This window comes from Bos taurus, chromosome 13, assembly GCF_002263795.3.
Source record: "Bos taurus isolate L1 Dominette 01449 registration number 42190680 breed Hereford chromosome 13, ARS-UCD2.0, whole genome shotgun sequence".
NCBI classification, from domain to species: Eukaryota; Metazoa; Chordata; class Mammalia; order Artiodactyla; family Bovidae; genus Bos; species Bos taurus.
The window spans coordinates 42,849,721-42,874,103 of record NC_037340.1 but is presented as its reverse complement, the minus strand read 5'-3'; the positions used below and the strand labels follow the sequence as shown (position 1 = coordinate 42,874,103).

The window sequence follows — 24,383 nt, the reverse complement described above, 5'->3', positions numbered from 1 at the left end:
CCTGTATGTGCTGAACCTCATCTGATAAGTCACCGTCTCCTAGGAGGAAGTTGGTTTCTGAAGTCCTTTCTGAGATATCAGCATTTAATGGATCATCTTTACCACGGACGCTGCTGTGAATGTCTTACAGCTACACAGCCACAACTAAGTGCTCCCTGAGTGTGGACCCTGGGTGGGCGTTGTGGAGTCTGATGGAGCACCCCCTCCTCGCCAAGGCAGAGGCCTGTGTGTGCCAACACCTGTCTGACCTCTACACTGCCCCTGCTGTACGTGAAGAGTCTGTAGGGAGGGCTGGGGAGGTGTCACCTTTTCTCTTTGGAAGACTGTGTCTTGGTGGTCAAGTTTGGCTAAAAGTTATTTTAGATTTATTTTCAAAATCTTCCTTCAATCTCTGCTTTGAAGCCTTAATCTTTGTCATTGGTCCCTTAGAGAAATAAAAGGCCACAGATTCTTTAATTTGGAAGGAATTTTAAAAAGCATTTCACCCAATTTCCCCTTCTGTTGAGCAGTCCCAACAGAGGATGGTCATCTAGCTTTTGAACACTGATCAGTAAGGATAGCTTTACAAGGCAGCCCGCTGTCCTGGTAACAACTTGGGTTATTTGGAAGGACCAGAGAAATGAAGGGCTTTCTGCCCCCGTCGTGTAGAATCCATCATCAGGGGTTCTTAAATGTTGTCTTGGAAGCCAGGAGCAACCCCAGCCTCATTTTGGTAGTTTATCACCTGATCTTTTCAATTTCTTGCTCTTTCCCTAATTTCTCTTCTGTAAGAGAAGATGGGGGCAGAACACAGAGGACTATTTCCAGCTTCTCCTTAACTCACTGTGTGTCAGCATGAAGCCCTTCATTTCTCTGGTCCTTCCAAATAACCCAAGTTGTTACCAATACAGCGGGCTGCCTTGTAAAGCTATCCTTACTGATCAGTGTTCAAAAGCTAGATGACCATCCTCTGTTGGGACTGCTCAACAGAAGGGGAAATTGGGTGAAATGCTTTTTATGTAATCTGTAATCTGTAATGTAATCTGTAATGATTACAGCAAGAAAACTACCATCCAACTGACACATGAACAAACAGCTGATCCTAAGACACAAAGTGGGGCCTCTCCAGGTGGTGAAAATAATGATGTTTGCAGGTAAGGGGCTGCCATTCCTGGAAGATTTCTTGTCACTGCGTCCCCCTTCCGACCACCTGCCGGAGTGTCTTTACCTTAATCTATTATTGAACTGCTGCAATTAAATCATCCAAAAAGCAGTTGTTAAGGAATAATTGCTTTTTCTTCCTACTCCAGGGGGCATCCACCCTGGATGGACAGATGGCCTATCTGGTGGGGGTTGATCTGGCCTGTTATCTATCAACACATCTGCTCAGACACGGATGGCTGTGGGGTGGCCGGTCATGTGACTTTCTTGTTCAGTGTCAGGAGCTCCTGGGTTTCTGTACGGTGAAGCTTAGAAGGGCCTCCCACCTTCACATGCATCCCCAGATGAATGTCTAGTGTTCTGCCAGGGTTACCTAGTTGTGTTGCCTGGCTCCTAAAGTGCTTGGTCACTCTTTGTCTGAGCTTTGCTCACATGGCTTTCCCTCCCTGTGTGTTACAGGCACACAGCTGAGGAGCAGACTGAAGCCCAGGGAGGTCAAGGGGCACCTTGTTGGAGCTGCCAAGGCCTCAACCCCAACCCAGGTGGCTCTGCCTGCACTCTGCTGCTCCCTTCACCACCTGGCATTTAGTTCTCATCGGTACTAAGAGCGTGCCGCTGTCAGGTGCCTGGCTGCAGCAAGATGAGCGTGGGCAGATCCTGATTAGGGCACCGTGGGAGTGTGTCTTCCTGGTCAGAGGTGACCCCCTTCCTCTTGGCATCCCCAGGCACCAGGAAGACCTCCACCCTGGTCACGTATGCCGAGAAGTGGTCTCAGAGCAGATTTCCACACGTGACCTTCAACAAGAACATCACCAGGTAGCCGGAGCTCATCTCCCCAAGCCACGTCATCTGCAAGACACTCCACTCTGTGGCCTGCAGTCATGTCGAGCTCCTGGTGCCGCTGTCACCGTCACATCCGGTCAGTGCTTTTCACAGGAGAGAACTTAGTGCCTAATCTCCCTTATAGGCAGGGAATATAACAAAAGATTTAGTGATTTATACTTTTACCCCAGAGAGATACATTGTCACCCAGGGAGGCAGGCTTGTGTGTCTGGAGTTTAGGCACGGGTCAGACGATGTGTCTGCAGTCCCGGGCACCAATGGCCTGGTTGACGCGTTCAGATCAGACTGTCCTTGGAAGCAGGAGGGGAAAGGACAGGGCTAAGAGGCACTAGACCCAGGCTCCTGAGGCCTCTGAGTTGTGTTCCCTGGGATAGGAAGGCTTCAGGGAGCTTCAAGGTCCCCCTGGGATAAGAAGGTTTCAGGGAGCTTTGAGGTCCCCCTGGGGCCTACTGGAGTCCTGTCTACACTGTGGAAGAGTGGTGTCTGTTGTGAGCCACTTTGTCTCCTGGGTTATTAGATGTGTATTTTGGAAAGCCGAATGGAGCCCTTTCCAGTCCCACGTGGCCTGGAAGCACTCAGCCCTTTAAGCCTTTTTCCTCACCTGGATGAGCCATTGCCAGGGACCTGGTGGTGTCATCAGAGAGACGGGGGCAGGGCCTGGGGGACACAAGTCCCAAGTGGCCAGGAAGGCCCACCCTGTGCCCTCAGGACATGCCTTCCAGATACCAGTTGAGAAAGAAGCTGAATCTCTTCAAGTCAACGCCCTTCATGGTCAACTGTCTCCTTGCTGAAGGGAAGGGCGGCTTCATTAGGGCCACGCTCGTGTGTAACACTCGAGGCCTTGTTCACCTCGGCTGACGAGAAGCTGATGATCAACCATGTGCCCATCTGGTGCAAGAACAGCCAGGGGCAGCAAGTCATGGTGGAACAGAGCAAAAAGCTGGTGAGCCACTCAGTGTCCCTGGAGTCTGGGCTTGGGAGGATGAAGGCGCGATCTGGGGCCCAAGTCTAAATTTTTGATATTAGAGGGAGGCTAGGTTTTAAGTGAGCTGGATGTGGGGCCGGATTAGGACGTCCATGCAAAAATGTACAGCCAGCAGCAGAGGGTCAGGAGGGACTGACCCTGGAGGGACTCATTGTTCAGGGGCAGCGGGATGAGAGTGGGTGAGACGTGGCTGTGCAGGACGGAGCAGGGACAGAAGCTCGTACAGGTCAGGGCCTGATGGAGACAGGAAAGGAAATAGAGCAAAGCCCGGAAGCACGTTGTTGGAGGTGACAGGAAACCAGCTTCTGGAAGGCGGGAGTGATCGCTCATTGAACTGAAAGCATCAGGAACAGGAGGGCCGAAGGACATCACCTGAATTGGCAGGCCAGGTGCAGGGCTGGGTGGGGAACGACCCAGCTCAGGGCATCACCCACAGCAGTACAGACAGGGGAGCCGGGTGCCCCTGATAGAAACTCTGGTTCCTTCAGCTGCACAGATTTCATAGTCTTGTATTCATTCCTATGACTTTGTCTATTCTGGGTCTGAACATTTTTCTTTAACCTGATTTGGTCAAAAATGGTTTTAAAAATAGAATCAATTGGGCAGGATTTGAGAGACTTGTCTAAAACACAGAAGTCAGTAAATGAGAAACAGACTTTAAATGATACAGAAGACATTTTCAAAATTTTGTGAATTCTCTGTGTAAGTAGAAAATATCATGATGCATCAGAAAGATTAATGAAAGAAAAACTGCTGACACAGCTTCCATTCTGGTTGGAAACTGACACTGAGGGTTTCCAGTATGCTTCCTGGGAGCCAGAAGATCCTGGGTCTCACCCCCTTGCCATGAGGGGAAAGTCTGTGTCCCTGAACTCATTGGCTTCCCTCTGCCGCCCTGGAGTGAGGGGCTGGTTGCCTGTGGGTGCTGAAGACATTTTGCTAACTGCTTTCTGTACATTACATTGTTTTATTCTTACAGTAACCCTGTGAAAAAGTGAAACTTGTCTGTTTTACACATGGAAACACTGATGCTTAAAGAGGTAAAGCAGGCTTATAGCGGGGAAGGTGGCAGAGTTGAGATCTGAACCCACCATCTGAATCACCATGCTTTCTGTTTATCCCCTGGGCTAAAACTTATAGGAATAACCAAAGGGACAGAACCAAACTTTTTCTCTATCTTGTGCTTTTCGAGGAGCAGTCTGGCCACGTCCATGTGGCCACACTGAACAGCGTCCATGAAGGACGTGAAGCCATACCTGTCTCTGCAGTCCGGTTCATACTGGCACCTGGAGCCCAGACCCAAAGCAACAGCTGAGAACAGTCACCGCTTCAAACCTGAAGGCACTGACTCTGGGTGCCCCAGGACCGTAATCTAAAGAACACCAGTATCTACATCTTTTCTTTGCCCTATTGTTGTTCCTTCACTCAGTCGTGTCCGACTCTTGGCGATCCCATGGACTGCAGCATGCCAGGTCTCTGTCCCTCACCGTTTCCCAGAGTTTGTCCAACTTCATGGCCATTCAGTCGGTGATGCCATCCAACCATCTCATCCTCTGTTGCCCTCTTTTCCTTTTACCTTCAGTCTTTCCCAGAATCAGGGTCTTTTCCAATGAGTTGACTGTTCTCATCAGGTGGCTGAAGTATTGGAGTTTTGCCATAAACCTTTTCAATTTCAGACCCCAGGCCTGAGACTGACTTCTTTATCTTTGTGTTTGGGGAGGGGAAGGGGTAATAGTACCCGCCTCTGAGGGGTTGTGATGGTTCATTATTCCTTCAGCAAGTATTTATGAAGTGCCTATTCAGCACTGTTCTAGACACTGAAGATAAAGCAGCAGAGTCCTTGCTGTCAGAGCCTAAGATGTAGTGTGGGTAACAGCAAATACAGATATACTGATGACAAATACATTTGTGAAAAGTGCTAAGAAGAGTGTAAGTCAGGAAAGTTGAAAAGTGATGGTGAGAGGGCCTGAAGGTTTCAAGTTAGCACTGAGAGAAGGCACAGACCTTAAGTAAATGGGAGTTCTCCATGTGGATTTGACAACTCATGTACATGTCACCCATATCCTGGGGGGCTCCTGTAGCAGCATGGAGGCAGTGATGCTGGATCTGGGTGAGTGGGTGGCTGAGGCCAAGTCAGGTAGGGCCCTTGACCCATTTCATGCTTTTCAGTTTTATTTTCATTGAGGTGGGGAGCCATTGAAGTATTTTGACAGGACTGAATCTAGAGTTTTTAAAAGAGCTTTGTGGCCACTGAATTAAGTAGACACAAGTGAGGCAAGAGACCCACTTAGGCTATTAAAATAATCCACCCCCCTCCAAAAGTAGGGAATTTCCTAGCGGTTCAGTGGTTAAGATTCCGTGTTTCCACTGCAGGGGACATAGGTTTGATCCCTGGTCAGAGAACTAGGATGCTGCATGCCATGTAGCCCAGCAAAAAATGAAAAAATAAATAATCCAAGTGAGGTATGATGGCAATTTGGCCCATGGTAGAAGTAGTGAGAAATGGTCTACCCTGGATAGATTTTGAAAGGAGAGCTGAACAGGCTTGGTGATGGACCTACTATGTCATGAGCAGGGAGGAATCAAGTAGAATCCCAAGGTTTTGGCCTGAGAAACTGCAAGCATCAGGGACTTAGCATCCTGGAGGTGAGAAAGGTTATGGACGGAGTTGGGGTGGGAGAAGAGTCGAGAGCTCAGCTTTGAACATAATTTTAAGTGCCTATAGGATATCAGAGTGAATGAGTGAGACAAGGAGCATGGGTTCAAGGAAGAGGTGTGGACTAGAAATACTAGTGTAGGTGTCACTATTGTGGGGTGACACTGGATAAGATCAGAGCCTGGAAAAGATTACTTGGAGTGTGAACCAAGAGTTGAGGACTAGATGGGCTTTGCCTGATACCATCAAGAAAGACTCAGTAACCCTTACTCTATTTTTCTTTTTTCTTTTTTTCTTCATTCTTCTATTTTATTTTATTATTTTTCTAGTCCTCCCTTCCTAGCTTTTTTGTCAGTCTGTTCTGAAGGAGATCAGCCCTGGGATTTCTTTGGAAGGAATGATGCTGAAGCTGAAACTCCAGTACTTTGGCCACCTCATGCAAAGAGTTGACTCATTGGAAAAGACTCTGATGCTGGGAGGGATTGGGGGCAAGAGGAGAAGGGGACGACAGAGATGGCTGGATGGCATCGCTGACTCGATGGACCTGAGTCTCAGTGAACTCCGGGAGTTGGTGATGGACAGGGAGGCCTGGCGTGCTGTGATTCATGGGGTCACAAAGAGTCGGACACGACTGATCGACTGATCTGATCTGATCTGATTGAAAATAATTTAGTGAGTGATGGAGTAAAAATTGTTTTACACTTTAGTTTCTGGATTCCCAATATATCAGTATATGCTTCTACATTATTTTAAAGAATTCACCAAAAGTATGTTTGGACAAATATGAATGCTGGTTGTGATATTTAGTATTATGGTCAGTGAAATTCTTTTGCAGTTTCTAAGTGTCATTTGGAAGCCAATATAAGGAGCTATTGAATTTATAAAGACATTTCTAATTAATTTTAAATCATCAGTTGCTAGTAGTTTTCACTAGCACAAATTTTGAAATTACAAGTTACTCTGTAACAAATAGGCAAATCTCTTGGTTGTAGCTCATTTGTACAAAAATAATGTCATATTAAAGAGAACCAAAGTTATAAAACTAATAGATAAAACTTTCTTTTGTGTTTTTAGGATCCGTTGAATTGTTACTTTGTGTTTCACAACTGGGAATTTGTGAATGGATTCTTCCCTCATCGACTAGTTCTAATTGCTTTATAAAAAATCTAAAACTGATTTTTTAGCAGGTCAGTTTTCATATTTGGCCCAAAAGAAAAATATATTTACATGTGTGTTTCAAATTAAAAACAAACCTACCTGATCGCCTATTTTTTAAAGGCCTTGTGGGAAAATTTAATAGTTGTAAATCATTATTAGGACAGACTTGTGATGTCACCCTTCTCTTTTCGTTGTGTAAACCCTTAAAAGACCCTTTCGGGGGTTCCACTCTTGAGGGAAGTCAGAGAGCCTGGGACGGGAGCGGAGGGGCAGTTTCGGGCAGCTAAACTGGGCGGGAAGCCTGGGACCCCGGCTCGGACCTAGCTCGACCCCTACGCAGCGCAGCTCCGCCGCCCCGCCGCGACGTCACGCCCGGACGGTGACGCCCGCCACGGCGTCGTCTGCCCGTCTCTAAGATGGCTGCGGGCCCCGGGAAGGGGCGGGCCTGGGAGGGCGCGGCGGGTTGGCCGCCTCCCGACGCTCATTGGCCAACTCTGACCGGCTCTGGGCGGGCCCGCCGGCCGGCAGGGACGTCAGGGCGGCGGGCTCGCGGCGGCGGCGGCTCCCCTCGGCGGCGGCGGGCGGCGCGGGCGAGACTGGCCGTGCTGGCCACGGAATGAGGAAGCGGACCGAGCCCGTCGCCCTGGAGCATGAACGCCGTACCGCCTCGGGCTCGCCCTCCGCCGGCCCGGCCGCCGCGGCGCTGGACGCCGACTGCCGCCTGAAGCAGAACCTGTGCCTAGCGGGCCCTGGGCCGGCCGAGCCGCGCTGCGCCGCGGACGCGGGCATGAAGCGGGCGCTGGGCAGGTGAGGGGCGGTGGGGGCGGCTGGGGCCCGCGCCCCTTCGGAGCTGACCGCCCCGCGCCCCGCCGGCCTCTTTGAGCCGGCCCATCCTTGAGTGCCTCCCCGAGCGGGCCTGCGGGCCACCCCCCGGCGCCTGGCTGGAGAGCGCCTCCCTACGAGGATGGGGGAGCCCCTGGATGCCCGGTGGTGGAGGGCGGGGGGGCCGGGGAGCGCGCGCGCGGCGTGTACCCAGCATCCCTCCCGCGGGGTGGGCAGCTCACCGGCGCCCGCGGGGCCCCTGGGGACGGTGGAGGGTCCGCAGTGTGCAGTCGCGGGGGTGCGCCGCCTTCTCGGGGAGGTTGAGGGCTCGGCGGGGTCGTGGGGCGCTGTGCCCTCGACCCGGCGATCGCGAGCCATTGGCCTCTGATGTGTGGAACGCGTCCACCCGAGTCGACCCCTTGGGAAGCGCTGTCCGGTCTGGAACATGTCTTCGGCTTCCCTTTGGGGAGATGAACTCGTTGACGTTGAATTCATCTCGCAGTTGAGAGAGGAGTGTTTTTCACGCCGGCTGGACCCTCCTCTAGGCTGGTGTCTATTATCTGGCTGTTGGTGAAACTTATCACTCATGACAGTTTTGAAGTCTTGATGTTTCTTGGTGACTGAAAAAGTTAGTATGTAATGTTCTCAGATGTTGTAGCAAGAGTCACTGCTTTTGGGATCCCCTGGAATGCCCTTAATTGACACAGGCCTCTGGAGTAAAATATTTATCCAAAGAGCCCCTAAAAAATGTTAACTTAGATCGCAAAAGTTAAACTATATACACATCTCACCTCAGTCAGTGGTTCCCCTTCCTGCTGGAAGTCCAAGGATCGACAGAATTTTTGTTTTTGTGTAAAATTATCTAGCAACTGACCAGCATCTCTTGTGAAGATAATCTGTTTTGTGGAAAGGTTTATCTGCATTAAAAACGCACAGTTGGCTTTAATGCACTTTTATTAACAGATTTGACATAACACTTAGGTTGTAAGCTCTTCCTTTGAAGAAGACAAATTGTGATGCACAGTAATGTTTGGGGAAGCAATCGCCCTTGAAAGATCTACTGTATTAAAAGAGTCTGATTATTTTTATTTTTGAGTTGAGGACAAAGAGAGACATTCTAGTGGTGCCACTTCCTTTGAATAAACAAAAGGCTGTTACGGGAATAAAAAGAAAAGCAGAGGGCAGGAAGGGCAAATTTGTGAGTTACCCCATGGTTCCTTCCCTGTTGCCTGAAATGTTCTCCTGGATTTTCTCCTCCTGAGTTTTCTCCTTCAGCCTGGTCTCTGCTCAGCTGTCACCTCTTCAGAGAGGCTTTCTCAAACTAGCACATCCAAAATAGCCATTGGCCCCCACTGGCCCCTTTCTGCTTACTTGTTTCTTCATCCCCCTTAATTGCCTGCTCACTTGACTGGCTTTGGGCATAGTCTCCCACAGGAGAAGGGAAGCCCTGTGAGAGCAGGGACATTGTTCTTGGGGCCTCTGTCTTCAGAGGCACATCTTAGGTGGGAGAAAATATTTTGTTGAATGAATATCCAGAATAGATTCCTAGAAGTGGAACTGCTAAGCCAAGGGGTGTATGCTGATGACTGAAAGTGCCCTCCCAAGAACTTGTACGACTGGTACACCCTCCACTAATGTCAGTCTCCTCACCCAAATATTGAATATTACCAGATATTTTGATCTTTTTCTACTTGGTTGCTGAAAATTGACATCTGATTTGTAACTTTAATTTGCCTTTCTTAGTGGTTAGGTGGCAGTTTTTGTATGTTTTTGTAAGCCTATTATACATCTTTGGAATTATTTCCGTCTTGAACCATCTTTGTTTGAGTCCCCTTGCACATTTCTTTTAACTTTCTGTTGTGCACATTTTCAATAGACAGAAGTAGAGGAGTCAGCATAATGAACCTCCATGAGCCCGTCCCTTCATTTCAGTGGTTTTCCATGTTTTGCCAGTCTTGAATCATCTGTTCCTCCTCTCCTCCATTTTTGATATGGTGGGGAGACTAGACTGTTCTAAAACAACTGATTTCGTCCATAAATATTTTCACAGCATATCTTGAACAAATAAGGATTTTGAAATATATACAACCCCATTACTATTATTGAATTGTATCAAAACTAGCAATTTATTATTTGTAATTAATTTAATATTATTTAGTATCCTATCTGGGCTTCCCAGGTGGTGCAGTGGTAAAGAATCTGCCTGCCAATGAAGCAAACAAAGAGATGTGGGTGGGGAGGATCCCCTGGAGTAGGAAATGGCAACCCGCTCCAGTATTCCTGCCTAGAAAATTCCATGGACAAAAGGAGCCTGGCAAGCTACAGTCCATGGGGTTGCAAAGAGTCAGACACGACTGAGCAACTGAGCATGAGTCTACATATACATTTCCTTGTCTTAGAAATGTTTTTTTAAGTCAGTTTTAAAATCCTGCACATTTCTTAAGTGTATTCCTAGTTAATCTCTTGTTATTTTCTTATATTATACATTATTAGTTGTAGTTATTAATTCTGTATCTAGCAACTTACATAATCTTAGTTTCAAGTAGTTTTTGCAGTTCCTGAATTTTCCAGGTATGCTATCATATTGGCTGCAAATATTAATAATCATTTTGTTTTCTACTTTTTATGTCTTTTGTTTCTCTTTTTTGATTACAGTGTATTTCCAGAACAAGGTTGAATAATAGGGGTGATACTGAGTATCCTTATCTTATTCCTGACTTTAAGGAGAATTCTTTTAGTGTTTACGCCACGTTAGTTATTTTACTACGGGGTGTGTTGCTGCTGTTTTGTCTTTTTTTTTCAAGATCAAAAATGGTTGTTGAATTATATTAAATGCTGTTTTAGCATCTGTGAAATGATCATATGAATTTTGTCTCTTGACCCGTTAATATACTGAGTTGTAGTAATAGATTTCATATTATTGAGTCATCATTTTATATTATTGAATCATCAATAATAACTCTTATTGTGTAGACAGATTCTATTTATTAATATTTTACTAGGGAGTTTTGTACCGTTATTTGTATGACTAGTTTGTAATTTTCTTTTTTTAATGCCATCTTTACCAAGTGGTTTTAGTGTTTTTTATAGCTTTATTAAAAGTTATCTCTTTCTCTTCATTAGCCAGTTTAAATATTGTACTTTTGAAATGATTTCTTTCTTTAAATTTTGGTAGAATTCACCTGTAAAACTTCCTGAGCATGGTGCTTTTTTAGAATACAGCATTTTTATAACTGTCATAGTTTCTTAGATTTGCAGTCTCGTTCTGGGCTCAGTTTTGGTGATTTATATGTCTATAGAAAATCATCTGTTACATCTGGCTTTTCCTCTAGACTTGGGGCTCTTCCCCAGTCTTGTTTGCTATTTTAGGTATTTACATGCCCTCCCCTCTTTTTTCTTGCTCTAACACATGTGTGCACACACAGAAAAATTTTGGATTTTCTCCTGAATAAAAAAATATTTTGTGTGTATTTTTCTTGGAGCCCAGGATGGTGCTGAGGCTGTGGAGAAGTGGAGAGAACGTTCTCTCTCTGAAGAGGGCAGCAAGAGCTGCTTTCTTTCCTTTGACTGCCCAGCAGGAATGTGGCTCCAGGGCATCCAGATCTTCCAGTCTTTCCTAAAGAGTAGCTGGGTGTGTGTCCGTGACCCCTTAACTTTTTAGACTAATTTAGATAAAGACAACCACCTCAGAGGTAAAACCAGGTGTTTTTTTTTTTTTTTTAATTGATGTATAGTTGGTTTGCAATGTGTTAGTTTTATATATATATATATATATATATATATTCTTTTTCAGATTCTTTTCCCTCTTTTCCCTTCTAGATTATTACAAAATACTGAGTGTAGCTCCCTTTGGGTTTGTTTTGGACTAAGTTGGACTAAAGGGTCATTTTGGAAGGCATCTGGCTTACAGGTTAGCCCTGCACTCTATGAAAGGAGGTACTGGATACTGCTTTGGCTTTGCACATGTCTGGTATGAGGAGGCAAATGAGGGATTCTGTGTGCCTTTGATCTTCTCTTCTGTAATCCTGGAGTTCTTGGCAGTATTCAGTAAAGGGAGTGCTCAGTTGTGTCTGACTGTTTGTGATTCCATGGTCTGTAGCCCGCCAAGCTCTTTTGTCCATGGGATTCTCCAGATAAGAGTACTGGAGTGGGTTGCCATTTTCTCCTCCGGGGGAATCTTCCCAACCCAGGGATCAAACCTGCAGCTTTTATGTCTCCTGGATTGGCAGGTGGGTTCTTTACCACTAGTGCCATCTGGGAAGCCCGGTAAGATGTATATGTCTGTGTTTAAGTGAACTAGACTGTCCTCCCACTGCCAACTCAGAGGCCAAATCTGCCAGATAATCAAGATCAGTGGACTGCCTGGGAGGTTTCATATCTGATGACCTTTGTGTGTAAATACAGAAGAATGCAGGCATCACCCTTGGTTCCTCCTTGACCCAAAAGAAGGAACTTCATGCACAGTTGCAGAAGGCTTTACCGAAACCCAGAAAGCCGGGTGGTTCATCTTCCTGAGGGTGAATAGGGAGCTCACCAGACAAGCTTCTCTGCCTGGTATCTCTTTCTTTACATATGGAGATAAGAGATTGCTCTCAGAGCTAGCTTTTGTACTTAAAGTCTACTTTTCTCCACCCTCTTCTCTTCTCCCTCCCCAGAGTAGAGTCTGTTCCTGGACCAAGACAAGCAGCCAGGGAGGCTACATTATGGTGCTTCAAGTGGGGCTCCCAACTGAGTCCCTCTCTTCCCAGTTGTGGTTTATCTTAGCAGGGACACATTCCAGCCCTGTAACTCAGGACCCTGGAACTTGAGTCTTGTATCTCTGCTTACTTCCCAGTTCTTTTCAGCCAGTATGTACTCTCCCTTCTCAAGGGAGTGCCTGTCTTCTACAGTAGTGTTGGGCATGGACTGCTTAAACGCAGGAGTTACTTTTTAGGTAGATTAAGAGCTCCAGAAGACACTTAGCATAGAGGTAGTCTTGGAGAGAGGCTTAGATGGATCATCGCCATCAGGGTTCTGCTGTCAGGGTTCTGCTGACAGCAGTGGAGATGGGACACCTTTCCAGACTCAAGGTCTTCCTCCTGCTCCTCCCACTAGAGCACTTTTCCTTCCAAAATGCAGTTTATAGGGAAAATTTAACTGTAATACAATCTTGAAAACTGACAGATTAAGTCAAATGCTTGACATGATGCCAGAGAACTTGAGTGTCCACATGGGGAGTGGACAGGTGATTTGTTTCTTCCTGAACTGAGAGCCAGTGTCTGGAGTGTCAGGCTGCTGACACAAGGAACTGTGATGCCCAGAAATCTGCCCGAGATGTCCGTTGAGTAGAAAGACCTGTTATTAGGCTTGGTGCCCATCTTAGTATCATTTGATATTTTGGAGGAAAGTTTGTGTAGTCTCAAATGAGTGTTCTCAGGTTCATGTCTTGGGGAGAATTGCTTAAGTTTCTGAGCTTATTTCTTCCTCGTGATGTGGGGATAAAAATCTCCCTTATAGAAGCAGGGTGAGGCTCCAGTATGAAAGAGCTGCTGGTGGCATGATGTCTTTGGGATCCAGAAATAGGTTAGGGATCCCCAAGGGTGCTGTGAAGTTGCTGTGTGGGACAGCATTGGAAGTTCTCTGGGTGCTTCTGTTTTCTCTGAAATAAGAACAAAGCCCTCTGCCCAGGGGAGAGGAGCTACCACAAGTGTTTCTCTTTCAGCTCTCCACCTGGACCCAGTCTTAGCTCTCGATCTTTGGCCTAATCGGATGTTTCCTACCATGTTTGCTAATGTCTCATTAACAAGACAGACAATCTCCTTGGCAGAGACTCACTTTTCTAACATGTGGTGTTGCAACACTGGATGACAGAAATGGTTTTCACGGGCAGTCGTTGCAGCTGTGACTTGCTGTGTGTGTTCTGTACCGCTGAGTGCGACCTGGTCCTGGGAGGTCTGAGGGCAGCTCCCCTTGCACCCCCCACCTGAGGACTCCACACACAGGCCAGTGAGGAGGGTGTTAGGCTGGGTTTGAGGTGGAGAAAAGATCAACATGAACAGAGGGCAACGTCAGTGATCATATGGTTCATAAGCAGAATTCTTGCCCCTCAGGTTTTGCTAATACACAAATAGAGGTTTCTAGCAGAATTTGTCTTGAGATGGTGCTTGTAGGCTTGGTTTTAATTATGTGTGTTCTGTTTTCCAAGTATGCCCTGGTTTACCAGGAAATGTCTTGAGAAGGTAAAAAGAGGAGGGGGTAGATGAATGTCTGTGTGAGGAGTGTCATTTTGCAAAAATGAAGACAGAGAAGGAGTGTCAATGAAGAAATACAAGCACAACTCAGGAATGCTGGAATTTGGGGTTTGTTCTTGAAACTTGAAAGTTGTCCTGAGCTTTGTTGTTGTTTAGTCGCTCAGTGGTGTCTGACTCTTTGCTACCTGATGGACTGCAGCATGCCAGGCTTCCCTGTCCTTCACCATCTCCTGGAGCTTGCTCAGACTCATGTTCATTGAGTTGATTTTGCCATCCAACCATCTCATCCTCTGCCATCCCCTTCTCCTCACACCTTCAGTCTTTCCCAGCATCAGGGTCTTTTCCAGTGACTCAGCTCTTCGCATCAGATGGCCAAAGTATTGGAGCTTCAGCATCCATCCTTCCAATGAATATTCAGGGTTGATTTCCTTTAGGATTGACTGGTTTGAGGTTTAGGGTAAAGAAAAGAAAGTTGAAACTCTTTTCAGGTCTTAGCAAACTTGGATCTCCATGCAAGATTTAGATGAATTGACTGAATTATTTGTAATGGGAAGGGGAAAATGTTCAGAGTGGAAGCAGTTCATTTGGATGCTATAGTTCAGGGTCTTAAAATACATGTATGGCTTTTAACTTTCAGCTGGTTCTTTCTCCTAATAATGTGTACAGCATAGACTCTTTACTGTTTCATGCTTGACTTGTGCCATTCCTGGGCCTGGAACATCATTTTGTTCCTACCTGAAAGTGGCGTTGTCAGTGTTGCATGCTCATCAGTTCAATTCAAATCAGTCACTCAGTCGTGTCCAACTCTTTGTGACCCCATGAATTGCAGCACGCCAGGCCTCCCTGTCCATCCCCAACTCCCGGAGTTCACTCAAACTCACGTCCATCGAGTCAGTGATGCCATCCAGCCATCTCATCCTCTGTCATCCCCTTTCCTCCTGCCCCCAATCCCTTCCAGCATCAGAGTCTTTTCCAATGAGTCAACTCTTCACATGAGGTGGCCAAAGTACTGGAGTTTCAGCTTTAGCATCATTCCTTCCAAAGAACACCCAGAACTGATCTCCTTCAGAATGGACTGGTTGGATCTCCTTGCAGTCCCAGGGACTCCCAAGAGTCTTCTCCAACACCACAGTTCAAAAGCATCAATTCTTCAGCGCTCAGCCTTCTTCACAGTCCAACTCTTACACCCATACATGACCACTGGAAAAACCATAGCCTTGACTTGATGGACCTTAGTTGGCAAAGTAATGTCTCTGCTTTCCAATATGCTATCTAGGTTGGTCATAACTTTTCTTCTAAGGAGTAAGCGTCTTTTAATTTCATGGCTGCAGTCACCATCTGCAGTGATTTTGGAGCCCCCCAAAATAAAGTATGACACTGTTTCCACTGTTTCCCCATCTATTTCCCATGAAGTGGTGGACCGGATGCCATGATCTTCGTTTTCTGAATGTTGAGCTTTAAGCCAACTTTTTCATTTTCCACTTTCACTTTCATCAAGAGGCTTTTGAGTTCCTCTTCACTTTCTGTCATAAGGGTGGTGTCATCTGCATATCTGAGGTTATTGATATTTCTCCTGGCAATCTTGATTCCAGCTTGTGTTTCTTCCAGCCCAGCTGTTTCTCATGATGTACACCCATCAGTTTCTCATGATGTACTCGGCATATAAGTTAAATAAGCAGGGTGACAAAATACAGCCTTGACCTACTCCTTTTCCTATTTGGAACCAGTCTGTTGTTCCATGCTCATAGGTTTATTTTATTCAACCAACAGTTAACTTGCTTCTTAACTTGTTTGTTTGAAATCATGCTAGGCACTGGGAAAAATGAAAGAAGGCAGTGCGTATCCTCAGGGAATTTGTTGTCTGTCAGTTTTTATGTGTGACATTTTCATGATGTCTGTGGTAGAGACAATGCAAGGATGGCTGGAGACGGTTAGTCTGATCTCACATTCGTCCTTTGTTACTCTTGACATTGTTTTGTACTGATTTATCTTCAGAATATCTCATCTTTTAGGCTTCCACTTCTCTGACAGGATGTAACTCATTTTTCAATGCATCCCTGGCATATCAAGCTATCTATAGATAAAATAAATATTCATAGTTTAGGGACAGAGCACAGTTTGACAAGGCACGTCATGGCAGAACCTACAGGAAGGAAAATAAGACTGCCATCCTAGGACATTGGATGCCAGCTTTGGGCTCCAGAAGGAAGGGATGGTGTCGGCCAGCTGGGAACCTGCTGGTACAGCCCCGGGCTTCCTGAGGAAGCACCAGGGAGGTTCTGCAGGGACTGAGGAGGGATCCTGGTGTGAGGCCGCTGTGAGAGATGGCAGTCGTCGTGATGAAAGGCAGCCCCAGAGGGATCCTGTCTGTTTCCCTCTGCTCTTCTCTCATTTTTTTTTTCTTCTGATTGCAGAAATGAAAAGGATTTCCTAATATAGATTTAAAATAGAATATAATCGAGAAAGTAAAATTGTCCTGTGGATAATTACTGTTAGCAGTGTGGCAGCTGTAGAGAAGACTGCTAGTATGATTTTTCTTTTATTCATCCAGTGAGTATTTGTTGAAGACTTACTGTGTGCTGGAGGCTGTGAATAGAATGTTACAGTCAGACAGTTCCCAGTCCTTGTGGAACTCATTCTCCTCTTGAGGGAGAAAGATAGCAAAAAAAGGTAGATGTAAATATATAGTAAATTTCAAGGAGGTGGTAAAGTGCTATGAAGAAAAATAGAGCAAGGTAGTTTTAAAAAGCAGACAACATACCCAGAATGGAATTGCTTATGCTAAATAAGCCCCACATCACCAAACAGAAATTTTATTACAGTCTCGGCTCAAATTCTTAAACCAGTCAATTGGAAATCACCTAGTCAGCACTGATGAGGTCATCTGCCTATCGGAACCTGTCATCTCCTAAAGGAAAGTGACCTTGGAATAAACAACCCAGTTTTTTTGACTCGTAAAACTTCCTTGTTCCTGCTCCCTTCTGCCTAGGAAAGTCTTTCATTTTGTGTAGCTCTTTGGAGTTGCTTTGTTATTTACTATGTGAGATGCTGCCCAATTGATGAATTGTTAAATAAAGCCAATAAGATCTTTTAGGATTTGCTCAGGTGAATTTTGTTTTTCAACAGTAAGTAATACAATTATGTATAAAGCGCTTGAAAACAAGCTATGTTATAGTGATAAAACATGCTTGTTACTGTCAGGAGAATAAGGCCTTTTCACAGTGGGACAACCAGCTGTTAAGCTCTGCCAATTTCCTCATGACTTTTTGTTTTCTTCTCTGGGAACATTTATGGATTGCTCTTGTGTATTAAGGTCTTGAAGCTTTCAGATGTGTTCAGTGAAATTACTCCCAATACTGTGTTTGAGTAAGAGTTTGAAGATTGTTCTTCAGGTTTCCACCTATAAACTAGGTAGAATTTAGTCCAACTATTAGTCTTCAGATGTGAATTTTGGATTTACTTTTTTGCTCCTTCTGAGAGAATGTGAGAAAATATAATGGAATATATATGTATAAACTCATATATGATGGAATATTTATTATAATAGAAAATGTGTTTGGGGATATACCTATTAATATAGTGGAATAAGGCCAAAAATTCTTTCTTAATAATTTTGATTGTTGCAGTCATGGAGGAATTGATGAAAACTAAGTATAGACACTTTTTAATAGAAGTTTGATTCTTTCATATCTGGCCAAGATAGAGTAACGGGCTAAATTTACCCTGAAATAACTACAACAACAAATAAGCCCAGACAAAATGCATGAAATGAGCTTTCAAAACACTGGCCACTGGCAGTGAGAGACAGTGGTGTGTGAGGGGTGACAAACAAAGGAGTCCTGCAACAGCTCAGCTTCCCACTGCGTATGTGAGTTTCTCCACTGCAGCTCAGGGAAGGGGAAAGCGATGTGGAGAGCCTGGTTGACTCCCTGAGCCGTGGGTGAGGTGCTGAGAGCCTAGGCACACCGGCATGCCTACAGTTTACAGGACAGAGGACCAGGGGGAGACAGTGGCACAGAGAGAACTCTGGAGAGCCATCCAGAGTTGTATTCTGTGTTCAGCAGAGTGCTGCTCTGCCCATGTGTGCACTCAGCACGAATCATAAAAATGAACCCTGGAAGAATCAAACTGTGTCCAAGTAACTTCACTACATCCTGAAACAATGTTCAGTAATATTTATAAGGAATATAAAAACAGCCAGTACACAACAAAGTGAAATTCACAATGTCTGATATATCTAATCAAGGATTCAGTTCAGTTCAGTCACTCAGTCCTGTCCGACTCTTTGTGACCCCATGAAGCACAGCACGCCAGGTCTCCCTGTCCATCACCAACTCCTGAAATTTACCCAAAATCATGTCCGTCGAGTTGGTGATGCCATTCAACCATCTCATCTTCTGTCATCCCCTTCTCCACCTGCCCTCAATCTTTCCCAGCATTAGGGTCTTTTCAAATGAGTCAGCTTTTCACATCAGGTGACCAAAGTATTGGAGTTTCAGCTTCAATATCACTCCTTCCAATGAACACTCAGGAATGATCTCCTTTAGGATGGACTGGTTTGACCTCCTTGCAGTCCAAGGGACTCTCAAGAGTCTTCTCCAACACCATAGTTCAAAAGCATCAGTTCTTCAGGGCTCAGCTTTCTTTATAGTCCACTCACATTCATACCTGACTACTGGAAAAACCATAGTGTTGACTAGAAGGACCTTTGTTGGCAAAGTAATGTCTCTGCTTTTTAATATGCTGTCTAGGTTGGTCATAACTTTTCTTCCAAGGAGCAAGCGTCTTAATTTCATGGCTGCAGTCACCATCTGCAGTGATTTTCGCGCCCCCAAAAATAAAGTCTGACACTGTTTCTCCATCTATTTGCCATGAAGTGATGGGACCAGATGCCATGATCTTCGTTTTCTGAATGTTGAGCTTTAAGCCAACTTTTTCACTCTCCTCTTTCACTTTCATCAAGAGGCTCTTTAGTTTTTCACTTTCGGCCATAAGGGTGGTGTCATCTGCATGTCTGAGGTTATTGATATTTCTCCAGCAATCTTGATTCCAGCTTGTGCTACATTTAGCCCAGCGTTTCTCATGATGTGTTCTGCATAGAAGTTAAATAAGCAGGGTGACAATATACAGCCTTGATGTACTCCTTCCCCAATTTGGAACCAGTCTGTTGTTCCACGTCCAGTTCTAACTGTTGGTTCCTGACCTGCATACAGATTTCTCAAGAGGCAGGTCAGGTGTCTGGTATTCCCATCTCTTTCAGAATTCTCCACAGTTTATTGTGATCCACACAGTCAAAGGCTTTGGCATAGTCAATAAAGTAGAAATAGATGTTTTTCTGGAACTTTCTTGCTTTTTCGATGATGCAACGGATGTTGGCAAATTGATCTCTGGTTGCTCTGCCTTTTCTAAAACGCTTGAACTTCTGGAAGTTCATAGTTCACGCATTGCTGAAGCCTGGCTTGGAGAATTATGAGCATTACTTTACTAGCATGTGAGATGAGTGCAATTGGGTGCTCATCTCCAGGTTGGTAGGTGCCCAATGTGCAACTGGAGATCAGTGGAGAAATAACTCCAGAAAGAATGAAGGGACAGAGCCAAAGCAAAATCAACACCCAGCTGTGGATGTGACTGGTGATAGAAGCAAGGTCCGATGCTCTAAAGAGCAATATTGCATAGGAACCTGGAATGTTAGGTCCATGAATCAAGGCAAATTGGAAGTGGTCAAACAGGAGATGGCAAGAGTGAATGTTGATATTCTAGGTATCAGCGAACTAAAATGGACTGGAATGGGTGAATTTAACTCATGACCATTACATCTGCTACTGTGGGCAGGAATCCCTTAGAAGAAATGGAGTAGCCATCATGGTCAACAAAAGAGTCCGAAATCCAGTACTTGGATGCAATCTGAAAAACGACAGAATGATCTCTGTTCATTTCCAAGGCAAACCATTCAGTATCACAGTAGTCCAAGTCTATGCCCCGACCAGTAACTCTGAAGAAGCTGAAATTGAACGGATCTATGAAGACCTACAAGACCTTTCAGAACTAACACCCAAAAAAGATGTCCTTTTCATTGTAGGGGACTGGAATGCAAAAGTAAGAAGTCAAGAAACACCTGGAGTAACAGGCAAATTTGACGTTGGAGTTCAGAACGAAGCAGGGCAAAGGCTAAGAGAGTTTTGCCAAGAGAACGCACTGGTCATAGCAAACACCCTCTTCCAACAACACAAGAGAATACATGTGGACATCACCAGATGGCAAACGCTAAAATCAGATTGATTATATTGTTTGCAGCCAAAGATGGAGAAGCTCTATACAATCAGCAAAAACAAGACCGGGAGTTGACTGTGGCTCAGATCATGAAGTCCTTATTGCCAAATTCATTCAGACTTAAATTGAAGAAAGTGGGGAAAACCACTAGACCATTCAGGTATGACCTAAATCAAATCCTTTATGATTATACAGTGGAAGTGAGAAATAGATTTAAGGGCCTAGATCTGATAGATAGAGTGCCTGATGAACTATGGAATGAGGTTCGTGACATTGTACAGGAGACAGGGATCAAGACCATCCCCATGGAAAAGAAATACAAAAAAGCAAAATGGCTGTCTGGGGAGGCCTTACAAATAGCTGTGAAAAGAAGAGAAGCAAAAAGCAAAGGAGAAAAGGAAAGATATAAGCATCTGAATGCAGAGTTCCAAAGAATAGCAAGAAGATATAAGAAAGCCTTCTTCAGCGATCAGTGCAAAGAAGTAGAGGAAAACAACAGAATGGGAAAGACTAGAGATCTCTTCAAGAAAATTAGAGATACCAAAGGAACATCTCATGCAAAGATGGGCTCGATAAAGGACATAAATGGTATGGACCTAACAGAAGCAGAAGATATTAAGAAGAGATGGCAAGAATACACAGAAGAACTGTACAAAAAAGATCTTCACGACCCAGATAATCACAATGGTGTGATCACTGACCTAGAGCCAGACATCCTGGAATGTGAAGTCAAGTGGGCCTTAGAAAGCATCACTACGAACAAAGCTAGTGGAGGTGATGGAATTCCAGTTGAGCTATTTCAAATCCTGAAAGGTGATGCTGTGAAAGTGCTGCACTCAATATGCCAGCAAATTTGGAAAACTCAGCAGTGGCCACAGGACTGGAAAAGGGCAGTTTTCATTCCAATCCCAAAGAAAGGCAATGCCAAAGAATGCTCAAACTACCGCAAATTGCACTCATCTCACACGCTAGCAAAGTAATACTCCAAATCAAGGATTACCAGATGTAATTGTTTGCTTGGGCAGCCATAACAAAGTATTGCAGACTGAGTCACTAAAACAGTAAATTTTATTTGTGTACTTTATACATGGACCCTGGAAGTCTGAGATCAGTGTGTTGGCAGCGATAGTTTCTTCTTGGGCCTCTCTCCTAGGCCGTCTTCTCCCTGTGTCTTACATGGTCCTTCCTCTGCATTTCTGTCCACGTTTCTTATAAGGACACCAGATGAAATTTTCACCTCTTTAAAGGCTCCGTTTCCAAATACAATCATATTGTGAGCTACTGGATTGTTGTTGTTCAGTCACTAAGTTGTGTACAACTCTTAGCAACTCCATGTGACCCTTCACTTATTAGCATGTGATCCTGGGAAAATCGTAAGGGATTTGATTTAAGTCATACCTGAATGCTCTAGTGGTTTTCCCTACTTTTGGTTTTTGGTTTGAAAAGATCCTTGGTATGCTTTCCATCTTAACTTTGTTGAGACTTGATATATCTGTTAAGTTCGTCTGGTCTAGTGGGTCATTTAAGGCTAATGTTTCTTTATTGATTTTTTTCACTAAATGATGTGTCCATTGATACAAGTGGGGTGTTAAAGTCCTTTCTTATTATTGTGTTGTTGTTAGTTTTTCCCTTTATGTTTGTTAACACATTATTGACCAGAAATGTATTAATATATCTTTTGTTACATGAACATTATTGACCAGAGATATTTCAGTATTCACTTACATAACAAATCGCCGGCTACTGGCAATAGTTTCTGCAAAAATCCTCCAGTCAGAAATGTGATAATATTTGCTTTATGTATTTAGTTGCTCCTATGTTGGATGTGTATTTGTTTACAATTGTTGTATCTTATTGGATTGATTCCTTGGTCATTATATAATATCCTTCTTTGTCTCTTGTTATAGTCTGTTTGAAAATCTGTTTTGTCTGGTATACATATTGCTGCCCTAGCTCTCTTTTTGTCTCCATTTGCATGGAATACCATTTTCCATTACCTCAGTTTCTGTGTTTTCAGATCTGAAATGAGTCTCTTGTAGTCAGCGTATAGATAGGTTGTGTTTTTTATTTATCTGTTCAGCTGTTCTCTGTCTTTTGAATACAGTATTTAATCAATTTATTTTTAAAGTAATTACTGACAGGTATATACTTATTGCCATTTTGTTAATTCTTGTCTGATTGTTTTTATAGTTCTTATTTGTTCTTTCTTTTGTTCTTTCCCCCCATCTGATTTGATGATATATTTGGATTGCTTTCTCTTTGGGTGAGTGTGTGTGTGTGTTGTAGGGTTTTCTTCTGATTTGTGGTTACCATGATATTCATAACCATGATATTCATGGGCTTCCCTGATAGCTCAGTTAGTAAAGAATCTGCCTGCAATGCAGGAGACCTGGTTCGATTCCTGGGTCTGGAAGATCCGCTGGAGAAGGGATAGGCTCCCCATTCCAGTATTATTCTTGGGCTTCCCTTGTGGCTCAGCTGGTAAAGAATCCACCTGCAGTGCAGGAGACCTGGGTTCGATCCGTGGGTTGGGAAGATCCCCTGGAGAAGGGAAGGGCTACCCACTTCAGTATTCTGGCCTGGAGAATTCCATAGACTGTATAGTCCGTGGGGTTGCAAAGAATCAGATATGACTGAGCAACTTTCACTTTTCATGATGTTCATATATAACAATTACACACACACATAAATATATATAATATATATTAGTAATAACATGTTATTTTAAGTTGATGATCTTTTAAGTTGAAATGTACTCTTAACAACCGTGCGTTATTCCCCCACATTATTTAGTGTTTTTGATAGCATATTTTATGACTTGTTTTGTATCTGCCTTAACTACTTATTGTGGATATAGATGATTTTGCTGCTTTTGTCTTATACTGTTCCTACTAGCTTTATAAGTGGTTGATGCACTACTTTTACTGTGTGTTTGCATTTACCCATGAGGTTTTTCCTTTCATAATTTTCATATTTCTAGTTGTGAGGGTTTTTTTTTTTTTTCCATTTTTTTTTTTAAAATCTTACTTAGAGAAGGCCCTTGAACATTTCTTGCAATGCCAGTGTCATGGTGTGAAATTCTTTTAGCTATTGCTTATATGTAAAGTAAAATATTTTTGGTTACAGGTATAGATTTCTTTTCCCTTTCATCACTGAGTATATCATGTCACTTCATTCTGATCTGTGAAATTTCTGCTGGAAAGTCAGCTTAGGGAGTTTTCCTGCACATAACTAATTGCCTTTTTTCTTGCTACTTTTAAGATTCTTTATCTTTAATTTTGCTATTTTAATTGTAATTTGTCTTGGTCTTTGTCCTGTCTTTGGCAGGAAGGCATGGCAACCCACTCCAGTATTCTTGCCTAGAGAATCCCATGGACAGAGGAACGTGTCAGGGAGAAACCCAGGGAAGCTGAGGATCAAGTTTCATTCTCAATTTTTTTTGGATTTCTGAAAATGCAATTTAATTCATTCTGAATGAAAATTTGGTGGAATGGAAAGAGGGGGCGCAGACTGAGAGTCCCAGGACATGAAGTCATGATGAGGCCTTATCTTGAGTAAATGAATCCATACTGTGAGCCTGGTTTCTGTATCTCTAAAAGAGGAGTGTTACCTATTCTACCTGCTTCATGGAGTTGTACTAAGATTTCAGCAAGGTTGTAGCAGCATAATATATCATTATAGAGAGAGGGGTGTAGTGCTTTTTTCCTGTCCACTCACTCCATCTACTTTTTGTGTTTAAAAGAAGTTCACAAGAGAAACCTACTTTACATGTTAATCTGTTTCCCTAGTTTTTATGCTTTTTGGGGGAGATAATTGAATTACCTGTATTGTTGGTTGTGTTTTTATTTATTTTTGGTTGCTCTGGGTCTTCATTGCAGCACGCGGGCCATGTCATTGTGGTGCAAGGGGTTAGTTGCCCTGTGGCATATGGGATCTTAATTCCCTGACCAGTGATCGAACCTGAGTCCCGTGGTGTTAGAAGGCAGATTCTTAACCACAGGACCATCAGGAAAGTCCCACCTGTATTGTTAAGTCCTTGTTTTTTTGCTTTCTGTTGCTACAGGTTTCAGAACTTTCTCAGATACTTTTATGCTATGAAACTGGCACTGGAGAGCAGGTAGTTTCTATTAATAGTTGGTAGGGTGGGTACTGCCTTGTTTAGAGACTTGTACTGTCTCTTATTGACAGTTCTAGTGTTGGACAAATACTGCTTCTTGAATAAAAAGGGGGTTATAATAATTTATTTATTTATTTTTTTATTGTACCATGTGGTTTGCAG

The 24,383-nt window shown here is 44.1% G+C and overlaps 1 protein-coding gene across 3 annotated transcripts in view; it reads left to right on the top strand.

Moving 5' to 3' along the window:
- The first annotated feature begins 950 nt into the window (after positions 1-950).
- ABHD12 (abhydrolase domain containing 12, lysophospholipase) overlaps positions 951-24,383 on the top strand; it is a 59,936-nt gene continuing 36,503 nt past the window's right edge. The window contains exons 1-2 of one of the 3 annotated variants that reach the window (XM_059892786.1): positions 951-2,059; positions 2,692-2,926. In XM_059892786.1, coding sequence (XP_059748769.1) covers positions 2,862-2,926 — 65 coding nt within the window. In that variant the 5' untranslated portion in view covers positions 951-2,059; positions 2,692-2,861. 3 annotated transcript variants of the gene reach the window in all.